This window comes from Phaseolus vulgaris, chromosome 3, assembly GCF_051622355.1.
Source record: "Phaseolus vulgaris cultivar YP4 chromosome 3, ASM5162235v1, whole genome shotgun sequence".
In the NCBI taxonomy this organism is placed as follows: Eukaryota; Viridiplantae; Streptophyta; class Magnoliopsida; order Fabales; family Fabaceae; genus Phaseolus; species Phaseolus vulgaris.
Window position 1 is genome coordinate 48,447,269 of NC_143500.1, and position 19,064 is coordinate 48,466,332.

General features: G+C 31.7%; 1 protein-coding gene and 1 non-coding gene across 8 annotated transcripts; one reads left to right on the plus strand and one right to left on the minus strand.

Annotated features, from left to right (window-relative positions):
• Positions 1–269: 269 nt before the first annotated feature.
• Positions 270–341, minus strand: TRNAM-CAU (transfer RNA methionine (anticodon CAU)). Its single transcript has one exon. It is a non-coding gene; the product is annotated as a tRNA-Met (tRNA).
• A 7,123-nt stretch (positions 342–7,464) lies between these two features.
• On the plus strand, positions 7,465–14,100 carry LOC137808228 (phototropic-responsive NPH3 family protein NPY4). 7 transcript variants are annotated; one of them, XM_068609241.2, is made up of 6 exons: positions 7,465–8,373; positions 8,874–9,170; positions 9,391–9,507; positions 10,943–11,012; positions 11,534–12,709; positions 13,072–14,100. In XM_068609241.2, the coding sequence occupies exons 3-6, from the start codon at positions 9,446–9,448 to the stop codon at positions 13,648–13,650; spliced, it is 1,887 nt and encodes a 628-aa protein (XP_068465342.1). In that variant the 5' UTR covers positions 7,465–8,373; positions 8,874–9,170; positions 9,391–9,445; the 3' UTR covers positions 13,651–14,100. The 7 variants fall into 7 exon arrangements, with proteins under 7 accessions (XP_068465342.1, XP_068465344.1, XP_068465343.1 ...); XM_068609243.2 differs by having other exon boundaries at positions 8,874–9,147; XM_068609242.2 differs by having other exon boundaries at positions 8,874–8,926.
• The last annotated feature ends 4,964 nt before the right edge of the window (positions 14,101–19,064 follow it).

Here is a 19,064-nt window from a genome sequence, read left to right on the forward strand (position 1 = left end):
AATAGATATGAACATATTAAAAGTTAGACCGAAATTAAATCGGGATAAAAATCAATTTTTTGTTCAAGTGTAATTCATACGAACCTTTGAAATAAAATTTAATATTAATATAAAAGATATTTTCGATCAAGAAATTAAAATAAAATTAACAAACAAAAACATTTAGGCCCTTACATAAAATGTTTAAAACCTTTAAAATAAAAATAAAAACACTTAAAAAAATGTTTAAAAGCTATAAAATAAAATAAAAACACTCAAAAAGCTATTTTTATCAGAGCCAGGTTTCGATCCTGGGACCTGTGGGTTATGGGCCCACCACGCTTCCGCTGCGCCACTCTGATTCGATGATATTAACTCGCAAAATATTTTATAAAAAATAAAGTTGAATATAAATTTTATCTTCAGGACATTGACAGAGTGGTCCCTACGCACCTCTCTTCTTCCCTTGGTAGCATAATATATCTTTTTCTAAAAGATACTAGTGTTGATGAGGATAGAGAATAAAAAGAAGAGAAACAATGCAGAAGAAAGAACATGGCAGGCGTTAAGACAAAGGGTTGTGGGGGGTGCAGTGCATAGGTGAGAGAAGGGAGACAGAAGATAAAAAAGCATGAAAAAGAAGTAACAGTTAATAGTGTGCACTCATAATACTAATGTGTCGTGATCAAAAGTTTGATGCTTTACTTAACTGGACAACGTCTCTTCTCCAATAATACTATTCCTGCTTTTGATTCTTCTCTTTTATTTACTTTTCAGCTAATTGTTGATTTGGGTTTATTTTATATTTCATCATCTTTTGTGTTCACCTTTGGGGGGAAATATTCCCCAGGCTTTATTTTTTTCCTACCTTAGTTGTGTCCCTATATAAAATTTGGACACCGACTGAATGTTTTATAAGGTTCATGATTGAAACAACTATACAATAATGTTTTATAAACCTCGGGGCTGTTTGGATTCCACATGATTGCTCTGTTATTTATAAATTTGCATCATTACCTCCTTGAACGTTCAGATTTGCATGTGGGCATGCCTTGGATTATGCATGTACCAAAGGGGTTTCTCCTTCACTTCTTTGGTTACGGACAAGAACATTGTGCCTTGAGAAAGGCATTTTGCCGCATCATATTTCAATCAAATGACAAATGTTTTTGCTCCCACTCCACGTGCCTTGCTACCAACAAGCTACTCTCCAAAATGGATTATTCAATCATGCAATGTCAAAATGGTAATGGTAAGTGCCTCTTGTCACTTTCTTGCTTGCTGCTGTTCTCACATTTTCATTAAGCTACATTCATTCCATTATAATTCATTGCGACTTGAAGTTTCCAAATAATTATAATATAGTTTACTGTACCAAACATATATTTCAGATATTTTACAAACCAAACAAGTTTTATAGCCATTTGTCCATTTACAACGTTTTCCTTCCTTTCAGCGTTTCAAGACATTCCTTTTTTTTCATTACTTTTTTTTTTAAATCTTACACAAGAACTATGTTAAAAAAAACAAATCCCAGACTTTTAGAACATCAACTGCGTTACTATTTTTACCACAGAAGTATTTGGTGTATAAAGAGGAATGAGAAAAACTAATTCTTTTCTTTTAATCTTATTTCACGTTTTGTTTTATTTTAAAATGTATTACATAAAAAATAAAATAATAAATTATTTCTAACTTGATTTTCCAAATGCTGTGTAGGTTAAGTGATAGATGAGACCAATAGCATGGGCTTCCACTTTCTGGCCTTTCCAATGGGCCACAGATTGAACATGTCTGCTTAGCTGGGCCCATCTATTTTCGACCACGCTCATTATTTGTTAGCTATTATTCTGGGCTAACTGATGAACAGTAAAGGAAGCATTGACCTAATTTTTTTCAAAGATTAATGGAAAATCAGGGACATAAAATAATATTAAATTTTAAGACTTTGGTCATGTCAAAACAATTATACGATTACCTAATTAAAAATTACATATATTATTATTATTATTATTATTGAAACGGGCTATATGATGGTATAGAGCCGTGTGACTTATCATTCTAACTAACAAAAGAGAAGCTCTGAAACGAAGTTGATTCTATTTGAATTTTGTGACTATGAACCTCCATAAATACAAGCATTAAGACATATTATGTAAATTAATATAGTAAATGACGTAATAAAAGTTACTTTCTATTATATATATAGGTCTTCATTTAAAATTTTAAAAAAAAGCATATTTTACTTTCATTTAATCATAATTGATGTAGAAAGTATCATTTTTTCCAATTAAATATGACCATAATCAGAGTAGAATATGTTTTTTTTTTAATTACATTAATTGTTTTGGTACCAGTCCAGCAACCTTATAAAAATGAAACTCTACAAGCTAGACAATACCGATATATTTTAATAAAATAAAATAATTATAATAACTAAATTATCTAATTTAGCCTAAACTACCTATATTGCAACTCATAAAACAAATCTAAAGTATTTGAGCAAAATAAAATTAAAGCAAACTACTAATTATATTGAAAAAGATAAATTATCCATTATTTTTGTATTTGCAACATATCGTCCTCAACCAATTGGGTCCTGAAACAATTAAAACATTTGAATTATGTTAATCCTCATAAAAATAAATCTAAATTTATTCAAATATATGTATAGTTATTACATTCGTCAATACGATATATATATATATAAACACATGAATTTATAAATAAATTTGAATTCATTAAAATAAGATGATATAGTAAAGGGGTGGGTGTGAAATAAAAGACGCAACTTAAGTCCAACACATTCAATGTATTGAATAGTTTTGGGTACTCATCTTCATAGTTAACTAATTAATCTGTTGTTCACCGAAGATCGAGTTCCATTCTCATCATGAGTTCATGTTCGTAGCAGCAACTTTAGAAAATCCATACAAATAAGTTTCCATTCCCAATGCAGTTTTAATCTCGGCTACTATAATAAACTTCCACACGTGCCTTGTGATGATTACTGAGACGAAGTATCATGTAGAAATCGTCCTCTGTATAATATACGATTTCTCACAACATGCTTTATACTTTGGTTTTTGGGATCTCTTCTTTTAATATAAAATTATTCAAGTTACTCTTTGAGAGTCCTCAATATGTATATACCAAAAACTATAGTTAATGAGACAGCCCTTGATTTAAGGACGCCCAGATTGAATTGCCCATTGGAATAGATGAAGCCTATCATGGATGGATGAGTATTGGACAAGCCCTCTCCCTATCTCCCTATCCAAACACATTAATTATGAGTACTTTTTATAACAAAGATTCAAAGTATAATTACAATTGGATATGTTTCTAGAGTGTGGTTGATGAAAACTATTGCAGATTAGACCATCTTCCGTTCATTTACAATTATGGTTGAAATGTTAGGAATTTAAGTGTGAATTGAGAGTTATACATTTAGTTAAAAATGAGTAAGATGAATAATGTACAATGAAAAAGAACCACAAATAATGCTTTAAGATTTTAAATTGGAAGGAATGTTTTGGTCTCTAATATGAGTTAGATTATAAATCATTGACGTATAAAATTCTTTTGAAGACCCTAATTGTGTTTCAAGTCTTTGTTATCTAGTTGAGATGGTATCCAAGTGTGGAGGACCTATGTTTCTCACACACAATTATTGTTTGTTGACAATTGTTTCTTATGTTTTAGATAAGAATGAAAACGTGTGTATGGAAGATATTTAGAGAAGATATGATATGGCTATAGGTTAACTCTGACAAAGTCTAAGATTTTCTTTCGTTCTAATATGCTATAGACCACAAAGGATAATGTTATCTCAACTTTACAAGTCACTAAATGCTTAGGCACACAACGATATTTGGGGTTATCGTCTATGGTAGGAAGAAAAAGATTAGAGTTCAGCACTGGGGTGGGTTAAATATACCTATCCAAGGTTGATTGAGAAGTGTTAGTGAAGTTCATATTACTATATAAATACTTTTTTATGCCATTGTGAAGAGATAAAGTGCATGATAAACTCTTTTTGGTGGGGCTTTACTGGAAAAGGAATTAATTGGATGAGTTGGCAAAGCAAAATGCACTATTGAATAGTGGAAATCTTACCACAACAAGCAACAGATTGTCCCTATTGAAATTCAACAGGTCCAAAAGTGGAGGAAATTGAAGTGTAATATTAGTGCAACTCCGTTTAAGGATCAACACACTTATGACATGTGAATACGTTGGAGAAATGAAAAAGGGGTATTGGTTCTTTTAAAAACAAGTTACTTCCCAAATATTATACCACAACCTAAAACATTGTGCTTATTAGAGACCTTATATTGGTTGATAAGTTTCTTTTAGGGAAACAAAAAATATAATAATTTTTCTAGATTTTAATTTTTTTATTTTAGTATGTTTACTTCTGTACCATATCAAATACATCTAACAAAAAAATAATGCTATAAAACTGTCTTAAATATGGTTGAGGAAATTAATAGGAACTAAGCATTATCGTGGAGGATGTGGTTGAGGAAAAGATATGATAAAACAGCGATTATATTCTACTTTGAACTGATTTTTGTTGACATTGGCAATGGTAGATTGAAACATTGCATGTGGGAGTGAGGGTGTGTGAATGCATTGTGGTCACAATTTGTCCACTGGGAGAGGGACTACATAAACTGCTATACCAGAATTCAGATCATTCAGCCACAAAAACAGATACAATTAACTATTACTCTTTGTCTACCTCCCATCAAATAATACTATATAAACTTTAAATATTTCTTATGTTTCTGTAACTATAATCTATTGTTCAATTTAAAATCTATTTTTTGTTTTCTTTTGTTATTTATAATATTTCTTTAATTCAGCTAACGTCAGGGAATAAAAACAAGATATTACATCGTGTACGGACATTATTAAGATAAAAACATTAAGTTTCTATAAAATAGATGATGAATAGTGCAGGATTAAAAGTTTTAAAAAGATTACTTAGATTAAAAGTAAAAATTACTACATTTATAACTACCTTAGCATATTATGTGTCATATATTATAACCACAAAATTCCTTCAAAAAAACTCTCTAATTTAAGTGTCGGAATAACGTTAAAATATTTTTTAATAATTTAATTTTTTACTATACTTAGTTGGCTTTAGTTTTTTGAATGAAAAATGAAAAAAAAAATAGAAAAAAAAAATTGGATTAAAGAGAAATATTGAGATATAAAAGCACATGACATAAAAGTCATGTTGTCAGAGTGAGAGAGAGAAATAAATTATAGAAGCCTTTATTCATTATCTTACTCATTTTTTTTAAGGATTCACATGTTAATCATTATTATCAACATTCTCAAATAAGCTATTTAACAACCATATGGCATTATATGAAAAGTGTTATATATATATATATATATATATATATATATATATATATATATATATATATATATATAAAAGAAAAAAATGGAAGAATAAATAAATTTCTTGCTAAAAAAACAACTACATTCCCACAAAGGATGCAAGTAAATAAAGCAAAAATATGATAATTAATATCTATTATAAAAAAAAGTCTAAACTGAGACTAGTAGGAAAATCATTAAACCATATAAAAGCAACTCTATTGTCACTTAAAAAGTTGACAAGTTATGATGATTACTTTCATATTAAATGAGAATTTCATAGTACTATTACTTCATTCATGTTCCTCTTCATTTAAGAACCTAATAAAACAATATGAGAAGATGAAAAAAAATGACAAATCAAGGTAGAGTTACTTTCTAACCATAAGCGTCCATACTCATGATTCATAAAAATCTCTATTACCAATATAACAATCGTAAACTTACTTATTTCCTATTTTACTCGTCAAAATGTGTAACTTAAAATCATTCAATTTTAATTTTATCTTTTTTTTTATAGTAAACGATACTAACTATCTTTTTCTCTAAATAATAAAATATTATATTTTCTTTTATTTACACATCCACAAAACACCAAGACCAATAACCACACTGAACGTATTTTCTTAAATGTTTTTATATAATCAAGATTTTATCCTTTTTTATTTTAATTTTGAAATAATATAAATAACAAAAACAATAGTTATATTTAGTATTACATTTGAAAATAATTACTTGATGTTAATTTATGAAACTTATATCTGTTTTTTCTCTCACTGTTAAAATAAGATGAATCATCATTTATTTTTCAATGTTTTAAATTGTATTGTAATTAAGATCTAGTTACTTAATATTGTGAAAGTTTATAGAATTTTGTATTTGATGCATTTATAGTGGTAATCACTAATACTCTAACAATTTCGATGTTTTTTTTTAAATTAAAGTGTGTAAACATAAATTTGGATTAAAAAATGTTATAAACTCGAGTTTAATAAAAATAATGAGTTTATTACAAAAACATAATTAAATATAAACTAATTTAAAATAAAACTTATTTTATAAACTAAAAAATTAGTTTTAAAAATTTATAAATTAGTTTTTAAATTAATATATAGAATATTTTAGTTAGTAGCTATTTCAGTTTCTAAACTAATTTTTAATTAAATTAATAATTAATTAAAATTAAAGTAGTTTGTAATTAAAACTTTGATAATTAGTGTTACATATTAAATTAGAATTATTTTATAAATTTGTATTAATAATAAAAATTATTAAGATAAAAATGACTTTTTAGTTTATAAATAATATTCAACTTAATAAATAATTTTTTTTAGTAAATAATATATTTATGTTTCAAATATTTTTCGTTTAAGAGTGCGTGGATAGAATGGAATTTGTTTAAATATTCCTAACAAAAATACTTTTATTTGATGTTGATGTTGAATAAGTATTCTGAATAGAAAATAAACTTTGAAAAGCAATTTATGCTATGTTTGATGTAGTGTTTCCAGTCTTCAAACTTGCATTAACAAACTCAGAAAGGTGATATGATTGATTTCTTTAAATGTATGTTGGCACTATGACAACTATATAATAGTTAGGATAGGGATGACAGGATTTGAACATTTGACATAAATTAAGGTTCATTTGAAAGTTACCATCGATATATTTTTTTTATAAACACTTAGCAAAATAAAACATATCCGAACTTAAGTCTGACAATTTTAATCTAAACATACAAATTTTAAGTAAAAGATTTACTTTTAGTGAAAGAAAAAGTGAAGGAACCACCAAACATAACGACAAACTAAATTTAGTGAAGGAAAAAGTGTGTTGGAACTACCCAAATGGATATCCAAACATAGAACCGTTTTCTAAAAGCTTGTTCATTGTTATCAAAGTACAAGGAAGATTATTTCCTTTTACACAATAAACTATTTATTTATTTTTGAATAACGTCTTAATTTTTTATTAAAATATATATTTTTCTTATAAATCCTGAAAAGACTGAATATAATTGTTTTTCCGTAATTTTTATTAAAAAAATAAATAAATTATAAAAGACCATTTTCTGGTTAAGGAAGAGGAGAGGTCACAGTTGTTGGGTGGTTCTGGTTTGCCTCACGTCCCGAGACGAAGCCGTTTGTGTTTGGCGAAGAGAAGAGAGCAACAAAGTGGTTGCTGTCAGATGAGCGTGCATACACACTGCATGCATACACTGACACAGCGGACACTGAAAACACGGAGAGAGAGAGAGAGTGGTGTGAGGGGCCATCATTTTAACAGAACCTGCTTTTACTTTATTACTTGCTTCCAAGCCAGAACTGAACTACTAATAAAGAAGTTCATTATTATTATTATTCACTTTAAAAGCCTCACTTTAAAGTCACAAATCAATTATTATTTCTTTCCAAACTTTTTTTTATTTTATTTTCTATGAAAGATGGACAACTTGGACTGTTGCATATTTCGTGAATGCTTTTGTTTTGTAGCTTAAGAGACTACGAGAAGAGAATGGGAAAGGAGAGAAGGGTGGTGGTGGTGGGGGCAAGGGTGTTGATCCAAAAGTTTTGATCAAAGAGAAAGAGAGAGAGAGAGAGGAGTACTGTGATGATGGTTGGCTTTTTGTGTTTGTGTAGCTGCGGTGGCTGCCAAAGATGAGGAACGAGTTATCTTTTAGAAGGGTAGTCTTTTGGGTTTGGTTGGGTAGTTTATGTGATATGTGGGGTTGTTTTTTCAAGATATAGTGTCACTCATGCACTGAACTTTGTGTTTGTTGTCGTGGCCACCCCATGTTAGATTCTTCTTACTTGGCAGAGGCAGACATACATGCCTTCTGATTTCAGATCTCTTTGATTAGCTCTGACTCTTTGCCTCCACCACTTTCCTTTCTTGTTATCTGCTTCTACTTGTTTTACTCTACTTGTCACGCAATCCACTTTCGTTTCTCCAATATTTATTACAGGAAAGAGAAGAAGAACAATTCAGGGTCTGGTACGTATACTGTGTTTCTGTTGAGATTTCTTCCTGTCCCTTCATATTCTTCCCTATCCATTCTCTTTGTTCATTACAGTTTGCTACATTATATAAAAGGTCTGAAGGTTTAAATATAAAAAATAAAAACCTTTGCCAATTTCTGTCCTGGGTCTGCTTGATTTTGTTTTGCTGATTTTATTTTATTTTTTGGTGTATCGTGTGTATTAAGCTGAACATGAAAACCTGTTGCGGATTGTTTATTTTTTTGGTTTATTGAAAACAATTGATCATTATGAAGCTTGATTTCTAATGTCTATGAAGCTTTCTAGATTTAAATTCTCAGAAAAATGTTGTTGTCCACTTATATGTAGTCTTTGAATTAATGGCTTTTTTTCCTAGGCCAATTTTACATGTGCAATGATCATTGAAAACACCACTTATTTCTTAGAAATTGGTGCCAATGTTCTACTGCTTCTGTGGTTCTTCTCTTGATTCATACATGTTGTGTGTTGTGGCAGGTGCTGAGCTTTAAAGGAGGGACAAAGCTGAAAAGTGGCTAGCAAAGGAAAAGGTGTAGCTCTTGGTGTCAAAATAAGTTATTGGAACCAACAAAGAGAAGAAAATGAACCAAATATCTAGAATCAAATACATAATTTTATCATGGTTGGGGCGGTGGTGTCAGTTTTGAGCAAGTGGGGTTGTCTCTGATTTTGTCTTTGAGGAATTGTTTTTATGTTTGAGATAGTCTGTTTCTGTTAGCAATGTCTGCTAGCATGGCCATTCTTTTCTGAGGTACTTGGACTGTTACCATTGCAGTAAGTAACCTTATCTTTGACACTTTCCAAGTCAAGTGAGCGAAAGAAAAACATTTAAAAAACTCTCTTGGCACGCTTACCTCGTTTTGTGAAAAAGATTCGGTCTTAATAGGAAATATACCATATTTCTATTTGATCCTCCTTTCCTCACTCTGGATTCTAACAAGTTATCTCATTCTTTTTTCAAATCTAAACTGTGGGTTGGTGGTCTGTCTTTCAGAGGTAGAGCAACATAGGGGGGAAAAGGAGCAACATAGTCATTTCCTTTGGGTAAGATGAAGTTTATGAAACTTGGATCTAAACCAGATTCTTTTCAGAATGATGGCGATAATATCAGGTATGAAAATCAATCTCATCTCTCTACTTAGAACATCGCTTCATATGTGATGTGTATGCAAGTTACTTTATTTACCTTTCTCTCCTCTTTGTTTAGCTCTTGCTTGGGGGTATGTGTTTTGGGCTTCTTGTGGTCGATGCTTTCAAACTAATTTCCTTCTAAATCCCAGTATTGGGTTTTTTTTCGGATTGGTTCCTGATAATAGTTCATTCTACTCTGTGCAAAGCAAATCAATCTTTATAGGCACAAAATCAGTTGTAGTTTCATGATTTTTGTCTTGCTGGACTTCTCTTCGATTTTCATGAACTTTAAAAAACAATCAGTTTTGGACTTTTTTCTCTAAGAAAACAGATTGGCCGATAATTTAATCTTCCCTATGTGTTATTCTTAAAATTAGAGGCTATCATTTTCTCTCATGAAGATGGTGACTCCAGATTTAGACTGGATTTGATCTATACTTCGCTGTTCATGCATATATCATTATATTAGATGGTGATAGACTTGCTTAATTGAATTGAACATGGATTTGGTTTAAATCCTTAATTTTTTTTTTCTTTTTTTTATTTGTTTTTATATATCTCATAGCCTTTCTAATTTTCAAGGGAATAAAAATGTTCTTATCTGACAAGACAGATTCCCATTTTCAGTCAATAGTGTCGAACTAGTATGCAGTTCTGGTCAGATGCCCTGTGTTTGGACATTGAATAAAAAATATACAATTAAAAATGTATATTTCATTTACCAATGAATTGATTTTTTTTATAATAATATTAATTTAAGAGTTACATATATTAATTTAAGCATTTATACATTTGAAGTCTTGTACATTTTTTATAATCATTTCATGTCAAATTGAATTCTTTTAATTTTTTTCCAGTGACCTTTTTTTGGATATAATATCCGACATATCTCCCTTTGTCATTTAACTGACATGATGTAGTCTATATATACTCTATAGTATTCACTCACTTTTCGAATGATGTTTATTAATGGGTTCAATTCATTTTTGCAAAAAATATTTGATATTTGAGGATACGCCAATCCTCTTACATTTTCATATAATCAATTATTTTCAAATTGAATTCTTTTTGTTTTTTCCAGTTATAGTGAATTGGATGTGATATTAGTCATTGCTTCCTTTGTCGTTTAAATGCTATATACTCTGTAGTCTTCTACTTAACTTTTCCTGTTTTATCAAAGGACAGCATAAAGGCATGCATGGTATTAGTGCAGTAATACGAACAAAAACAGACACATAACAATCTTTCCATAGTGTATGCTTGAGAATCTTAAATAGCATAAACTGCATTGCATCTTTTTCTTCTGTGGCATGTTCAGTAGATTTTCTTATAATATCTTTTCTTTATATTCTTTTGTTTCTTGTCTTTGATTTGTTAATTTCATTTAAAACTAATATGAAGCATATTTTTGTCAGGTATGTGGCAACTGAGTTGGCAACTGACATAGTAGTTAATGTTGGAAATGTAAAATTTTATCTCCACAAGGTAAGATTCCATCTGAGGTTGAGTTGATATGGCAATCTTAAATATAGGTCACATCACAGGCATATGAGCTGCTAATTTTTCATGTGAATTAGGCATCTCTTGATCCCTTTATTAGAAGGGAAAGTCTGTAATTGATTCCTGCCATTATAAAGTTCTGATTATGGACATGAAGGATAACCTTCGTCATAAATCCCGTACGTCAATACTCATTGAAAGGGGAAATGTGTGGTAAAACGATGTTCTAACATAGTGAAATCTGTTCTTTGCTCTTTAGCACCATGAAAATTTTGATTAATACTATGAAGACCAGTTCAAGTAGGGTCTGAGTATGTAATTCGGGTTTTTTAGCCAATTAGGTGACCAGGCTGGATACTTGGATTGCTGCGATTAGCAGTCTGTCAAAAACAGTTAATTCGATTTCATAACAACTTTGCCTACTTTGCTACACTGAAATACACATGCTTTGTATTTCTAATCTTCTCTACTTTTGATCATGACCTTAAGCTTCTCTGTTTATGCAGTTTCCTCTTTTGTCGAAAAGTGCACGCATTCAAAAGGTGATTACAAACACTAGCGAGGAAAACAATGATGAAGTCCATATCCAAGACATTCCTGGCGGACCTGCTGCTTTTGAAATATGTGCCAAGTTCTGTTATGGTATGACAGTCACTCTTAATGCATACAATGTCGTTGCAGCTCGCTGTGCAGCAGAATATCTTGAGATGCATGAAACTGTTGAGAAAGGAAATCTTATCTATAAGATTGAAGTCTTCCTCAACTCGAGCATTTTCAGGAGTTGGAAGGACTCGATTATTGTTCTTCAAACTACCATGTCCCTTCTTCCATGGTCTGAGGAACTTAAAGTAGTGAGCCATGCCATTGACTCTGTAGCTACCAAGGCTTCAATCGATACATCAAAGGTGGAGTGGTCATATACCTATAACAGGAAAAAGCTACCATCTGAAAATAGTAATGATCCTCACTTCAATAATGTGAGGAAACAACAATTGGTTCCAAAGGACTGGTGGGTGGAGGACCTATGTGAGCTCCAACTTGATCACTATGAACGGATTATAACAACAATTTTAACCAAAGGCAATGTTTCTGGTGCTGTAATTGGAGAATCTCTAAATGCTTATGCCTCAAGAAGGATGCCTGGCTTTAGCAAGGGTGTGGTCCAAGGCGGAGATACTGTAAAGAATAGATTATTATTGGAGACCATAATTCGATTATTACCCGTGGATGTGGGCAGTGTCTCTTTCAGTTTCTTGGTGAAGTTATTAAGGGTTGCTATTCTGCTGGAATGTGAAGAGTTGGACAGATCTGAATTGATTAGAAGAATAGGTATGTGCCTTGAGGAGGCTAAGGTGTCTGATTTATTAATTCGGGCCCCAGTTGGTGACACAATTTTTGATGTGGATATTGTGCAAAGGCTTGTAGAAGAGTTTGTTGCATGTGATCAACATGTTCAGTTGGATTCTCTGTTGGAAGATGAATTTCAGGAGATCAGAAGCCCCGGGATTGTTTCGGACACTTCAAAGGCTAAGGTAGCAAAACTGGTAGATGGCTACCTTGCTGAGATTGCACGTGATCCCCATTTACCTCTTCCAAATTTTGTTAATCTTGCTGAACTAGTATCAAGCTTTCCTAGAGCATCTCATGATGGCCTTTATCGTGCCATTGACATGTATTTAAAGGTAAATATACCTTATACTTTAAATTAGCCTGTAATCATAAATCTGTCCAAGTATCTTTTGCTAGGTTTTTCTTTCTTTTTTCAAAACCCAAAGTTTAAACATCAACAAGTTGGCAACTCAATTAGTGCTTTATACTACATCTGGCCAACTAATGACATCTTAACTAACACTATCTGTTAGATACCCTTCTCTAAATTTTGTTGGCTATTTAGTGTAATGATTTTTCATGTAGGTCTTGTAATATTATTTCAACTTAAAGCCTGGAAATTGGCTACCCTCGTTGATTATATGAAAACATATGGATTGGTCCCATTGAACTTAACCATATTTACAAGGCTGACTGAATGTACTATGTCATGCAGGAGCATCCTGGAATTAGTAAGAGTGAAAAGAAAAGAATATGTCGGTTGATGAACTGCAGAAAGTTGTCTCCTGAGGCTTGCATGCATGCTGTGCAGAACGAGCGGCTTCCCATGCGTGTTGTTGTGCAGGTTCTCTTCTTTGAGCAGCTGAGAGCTACAACATCTTCAGGAGGCAACAGCACACCTGATCATTCCGGGTCTATCAGGGCCTTTCTTCCTGGTGGATCTCATGGGAGCTCAAGGTCTACTATAACAAACACAGAAGAGGAATGGGATGCTGTGGGAACAATTGAAGACTTAAAATCTCTAAAAGGAGAACTTGATGCACTAAAATTATCAGGTGGAATCAATGGGGCCAGCGGTGGAAACAACAATAATTGTGGTAAAGGCAATGCTGAGAATGTTGCTGCTAGTAAAATGAAAGGTCTCATGTCAAAGAAGATAATGTCAAAGATTTGGTCAAGCAAAGAAAAAAGTGGTGAGCTAACTAGCTCTGATACATCAGAGAGTCCTGCTTCAACAGTTGTAGAGGAAACAAAATCGACCCCATCTAGAAGCAGGAGGCATTCAGTATCTTAGCCAATGTTCTGCATACTTTAGAGCTCCATGTAGTTTGTATAATCATCTCACTCAAGTAGCATCAGGAGTTAGAGGATACTGACATCTTCCACCTGATACTTCGGTCAGGTCAATGTAACTGCGAGCAAATGTTGGCAAGTGGGAAAAAAATGAAGCACCAAAACTACTTGTTAATTGGGGTTTGTATCATGCCTCTTGGGATGCAACTTCTATTCAGCCATTACTAATATTAGGTTAGGTGTGAGCTCTAGAAGTGAGTGACCCAGTTTTGATTATTAGAGACTGGTTTGTGACGTGCTAAATTTGTAACCTTAGTTTTAAAGGGAAGAGAGAGACATCTAGAACGAATCAGATCAGGAAGGCGCCGAGAGTTTGAAAGCTTGTGTTGTGATAATTACTTAGTTTGATCCGTGATTAATGTTCATTTGAGCACTGATATGGACTGTGAAACTTGTTGAACTTAATATTCACCATTATTTAAACACATAGGAGACACTAGGTGTGATAAATTTGAATTTTCCATACATCTGAGATACGATACCTTTTGAGAGATCTGAGAAATCAAATTTATTTTGGTGTTACAACTGAAATCATTTACAATTTCTCTTGAATGTAGTACGTTTGTGCTTGGTACGAAATCCTGGTTCAACCGTAGTTTGCAACGAGTCGTCCAAGTTCAAATTTTGAAGTCACTTTTCTCTATTACCTCACAAACTCTAACTGCCCGCCCCAGGTCTGGGATGACTAATAGTTCCAATTGATTACCTGATTTCGTAAATGAGCTGTTACTTGTCATTAATGATCATGAAGTAAAACAATATAATCAATAAGTCTTAAATCATGAGTGATTATTTATGGAACATTAAGTAGTAGTTACATAACCAATTCAAGGGGTTTACAAACATCAATTCAGAAAATACTACATGATGAATCTATAAATACTCACTCTCCAGAAAGTACAATCTATTTTGTATGGTACGGTTAAGAACTAGCTATCTTTGTCCTCATACTAACTTAAGTATCGGATAGTCCACTTTCTCTAACACCAACTCAAAACTTGTTTCTTGAGGAACATCCTGTCATCACCCACTTACACTCCTAAGTTCATTTCTTTTTCGATAGGAACTCGTGAGTTCATTTAATTTCCGATAAGAACACAAACTATGTCTTAAGCGACAATGGTGTGCTCATCTGGTTCTCTAGACACAATCAGCTCGTAGGAAGAGCTAGATTAAAATAATAAGGATTAGTTTCAAAAGTCAAGAAATGTATGGTTAATATCTTCAATTGTATACTTATTTAAACGACCAAATTCGTGTCTAAATAAGTCATTGGAACCAACAAAGACAAGAAAATATCTATGATAATAATAAATAAAAATTTAGCATGGTTTTAATGGCGGTCAGTTTTGAGCAAGTTGTTTTGCATATTGTTTCAGTTCTGAATGTCTCTTAACCTTGTCTTTTAGTAAAGTTAAAATGACTCGTCTTACCTCATTTAGACTTTGTTCTTGTGAGACCAATCACATAATCAAAGGTTTCACATAAAAAGAAATTGCACTCAAGAATCCACAAATTTCTCCTATCACCGCATATTCGTCCAGAATGGATTTTCCAAATATAAAAATAAAATTTTAGAAAACCTATTCCAGAATAAATCAGAGATGATGAAGAAAATTGTAAAATATCCAAAAAAATATCCCATAGGATTGGAAAATCTTGAAGTGAACAAAGGCTAACTGGTTTTAAATTTACAATAAATTTATTAGAGCCCACCTTATGAGTTAGTCCACCACCGTAAAAGAAAATTAACAGTATCTACTAGGCTGTTTGTTCGTGCAACACCATGATTTCTCACCACCATATATAAGTTATTTAAAAAGATTATTTTGTCCTTAAAAAAATATATTTCAGAATCCAAAATTGTATTTTTTTTTTCTATTTACACCACCCAGATTATAATATCTTTCATATTTTACAATCAGAAATATTTTTCTTTCTTTAAATAAATACTTTATAGATTACAAACTCATCCAAAGCTCGCTTAAGCGAGTTCACTTTAGTGAAGTTTGACTTTTTCTCGTGAAACTCACTTAAGAAGTAATATCTCGCTTAAACAAGATGTCACTTAACCTACATCAAATTTGGTTGAATAGAAGTCGTGAGGCAGAACCCTAGGACCAAGGAGGGAGGATAATAAGAGATAAAAAAATCTTAGAGGAGATAATCGTTAAGGAGAAACACTTTTAATCTTCTTTTTTTGTTTTCCATGCTTGTAATAGACAATATGTGTGGTGAAGTCTTCCCTCTGGGATTGTGAATAATTTATTCAAACTCTTATTATGTATTGAGGTGATATTGGTATTGTCATTTTATTCTTAAACTTTGAATCTTTATTCTTGATTTTGATCCTTATATTTGATTGGATAGTACTTTTAAGCATCTGATTTAAATGATAATGCTTAACATATTTGAATACTAGGAAAAGATTTGAAATTTTAATTGCTTTATAACATAGGTTTGTAATAATAAGAAAGTTTCTATAAATATGCAAGAAATCGATAATTAGGAGATAATTTTAATAATTTTGTATGCGAGAAATCAATATGTGCATCAATGTCAACCACGTTAGAATGTTATATGTTTTTATTTATTAAAATACAGACGAGTGACAAAGATTAATCTCAATTCCAATTTTCTCAATTGAAATTATTTACTTTGCTTTTTATTTAATTTCTTACAAATTCACAATACAAACTTTCAAATAAACTTTGAAACATCTTTTTATATTTAGTTAATATTATACTTGAGATTTTAGAACGGATCGTTCTGAGTTTGATATCCATTCTTAAGGAAAAATCAATACTTTTGTCAATACAATGAGTTAACTCTTGATAAGACAATAAAGTGATAATGGAGTGGAGAAATGTATAATTTTCCACGCTAGAGGTGAGATTTAGCCATGAACAATGACAATGATGAAGAATATGAATTTAAAGTCTTAATTTAGACGTGGGAGACTTGAAATTCTAGACAATAAAGAGGAGATTTATTAGATGTGACATTGCATGTTCTCTTTTCAATCATTTATAAGTGTAGAAGAGAAGAAAAATGCACCAAACTCAAATGTAAGTCTCTATTAATAATTATTTATTGGAATCCAAGATATGAGATACTATGATAAATCAATTAGGCATGTGCTAGGCTAAGAGCTTATTCCTAACAAGGAGGGGATGAAAGACATAAGAAGTATTAATAAGTAGAGATGCAATAGGAAAAAATAACACAATAATTTGGTGACAATAGTTGATGTCATGAATCTGATTAACAAAAACAGAGAAACTTGAAGGACAAAAAATTGATTGGAAGATTAAGGGGAATATGTTCTATTAAAGAAAGAGCAAGAGTCTACCAAAATGTGGAGGATGAAGAATGATTATGCTCACACGTAAATATGTACTTTATGTTTAAAGGGGATTAAAAGTTGTTAAAAGGTTGGAAAAGTTGAATATGTTTTGTTTTTAAGCTTATACTACTATGTTTAAAAACATTCATCCATAACAATTTAGATATAAATGAATAAAATATGCATGTTATCATAAATTTTAAAAAATTATACATAATTAATTTTAAATGATTGAAAAGCATGACTGTCACATAATTTTCATCTTTATTAATGTTATCCCAACATTTAACCAACAGGCAATGTTTCTGTTGCCGTAATTGGAGAAGTCTAAAAGTTTATGCCTCAAAACTGGATGTCTAGCTTCTAGAAGGGTGTGATCCTAGAAGATATTGCACAGAATAGATTATAATTGGAGACCATAATCCAAATATTACTGTGAAGAGTCTCTCTCAGTTTCTTGTGAAGTTATTAAAGGTAACTATTCTGTTGAAATTTGAAGAGTTGGTAAAATCTGAAGTGATTAGGATAATAGGTATGTGCCTTGAGGAGACTATGTTCTCTAATTTATTAATTTGTGCCCCAGTTGGTAACACAACTTTTTATATTGATATATGCATAGGCCAGTAGAAGAGTTTGTATAGTGTGATCAACATGTTCTGACAGATTCTCTGTTGGAAGATGAATTTCAGTAGATACCTTGCTGAGATTGCATGTGATCCTAATTTACCTCTTTCAAAATTTGTTAATTTTGCTGAACTAGTATCAAGCTTTCCAGAGTATCTCATGATGCCTTTATCGTGCAATTGACAAGTATTTAAAGGTAAAACCCCTTGTACTTTAACTTAGCCTATAAGCTCTGCGTGAACTATGTATTATATAGTATATATACATCTGATCAATTATGGTTGCTTAAGTTTTACTTTTTAAGCACCAATAAGCTGGAAACTCAATTAATGCATTGCTACATTTAGATATATGCTACCTTCTTCGTATTACTTCTCTAAGGAGATATTCTAATATGCTAATAATAATGAAACTTAAATAGAGAATTACTGCATTACAGCATTTAGACATGTTATCTTCATATTACTTATTATAAGGAGATATTCGAATGGACTATCTTAACTCACCCTATCTGTTATTAAGAATCCAAGAGTCTAATTGACATTAATCCTTAACCAGTTAACCTCATTTCCAAATTGTCTGCAGGGGCTTGCGTGCATGGTGTGCGGAGCGAGTGGTTTATCATGCATGTCGTTATGCCAGGTTGTTATCTTTGAACTGGGTGAGATGCTTTTCTCACAGAGAATCTCATGGGAGCTCTAGGTCTACTATAACAAACGCAGAATAGCAATGGGATGTTGTAATTGAAATGTAAAGGGGAACTTAATGCTCTAAAATTATCACATGGAACCATTGAGGCCATCAGAAATGGCAATGACAATACTCTGAGAATGCCTGCTGCCTAGTAAAAGGAAAGGGTCTCGTGTTAAAGAAGATATAGATTTGGTGAAGCAAAGAAAGAAATGGTGAGCTAAGTGTTTCTGATACGTCAGATAGCTCTGCTTCTACTGTTGTAGGGAAAACAAAATCTACCCCATCCAGAAATGGAAAGCATTTACTATCTTAGGCCATGGTCTAGAGACTTTAGAGCACCATTCAGTTATTGAATAATCATCTCACCCAAGTAACATGGGGAGTTAGAGGATAGTGACATCATTTAGCTGATATTTCAATCAGTTCAATGTAACTGTGAGCAAATGCTGGCATGCAGCTAAAAAAAAATAGTTTTGATTATTGAAACTGGTTGTTGACTGCCAAATTTTGTAAGGGAAAAGGAGTTGGAAGGGAAGTAGAACCAAACGTTGTAAGGTTTGGGTTGAATATATTACTAGCTTTTAGATCCTCATTACATTTGAGCACAAATATGGGATGTAAAATCTATTTATCATATTATTTACCGTTCTTGAAACATAAAAGACATTACGTATTAGGTATGGTAAATCTGA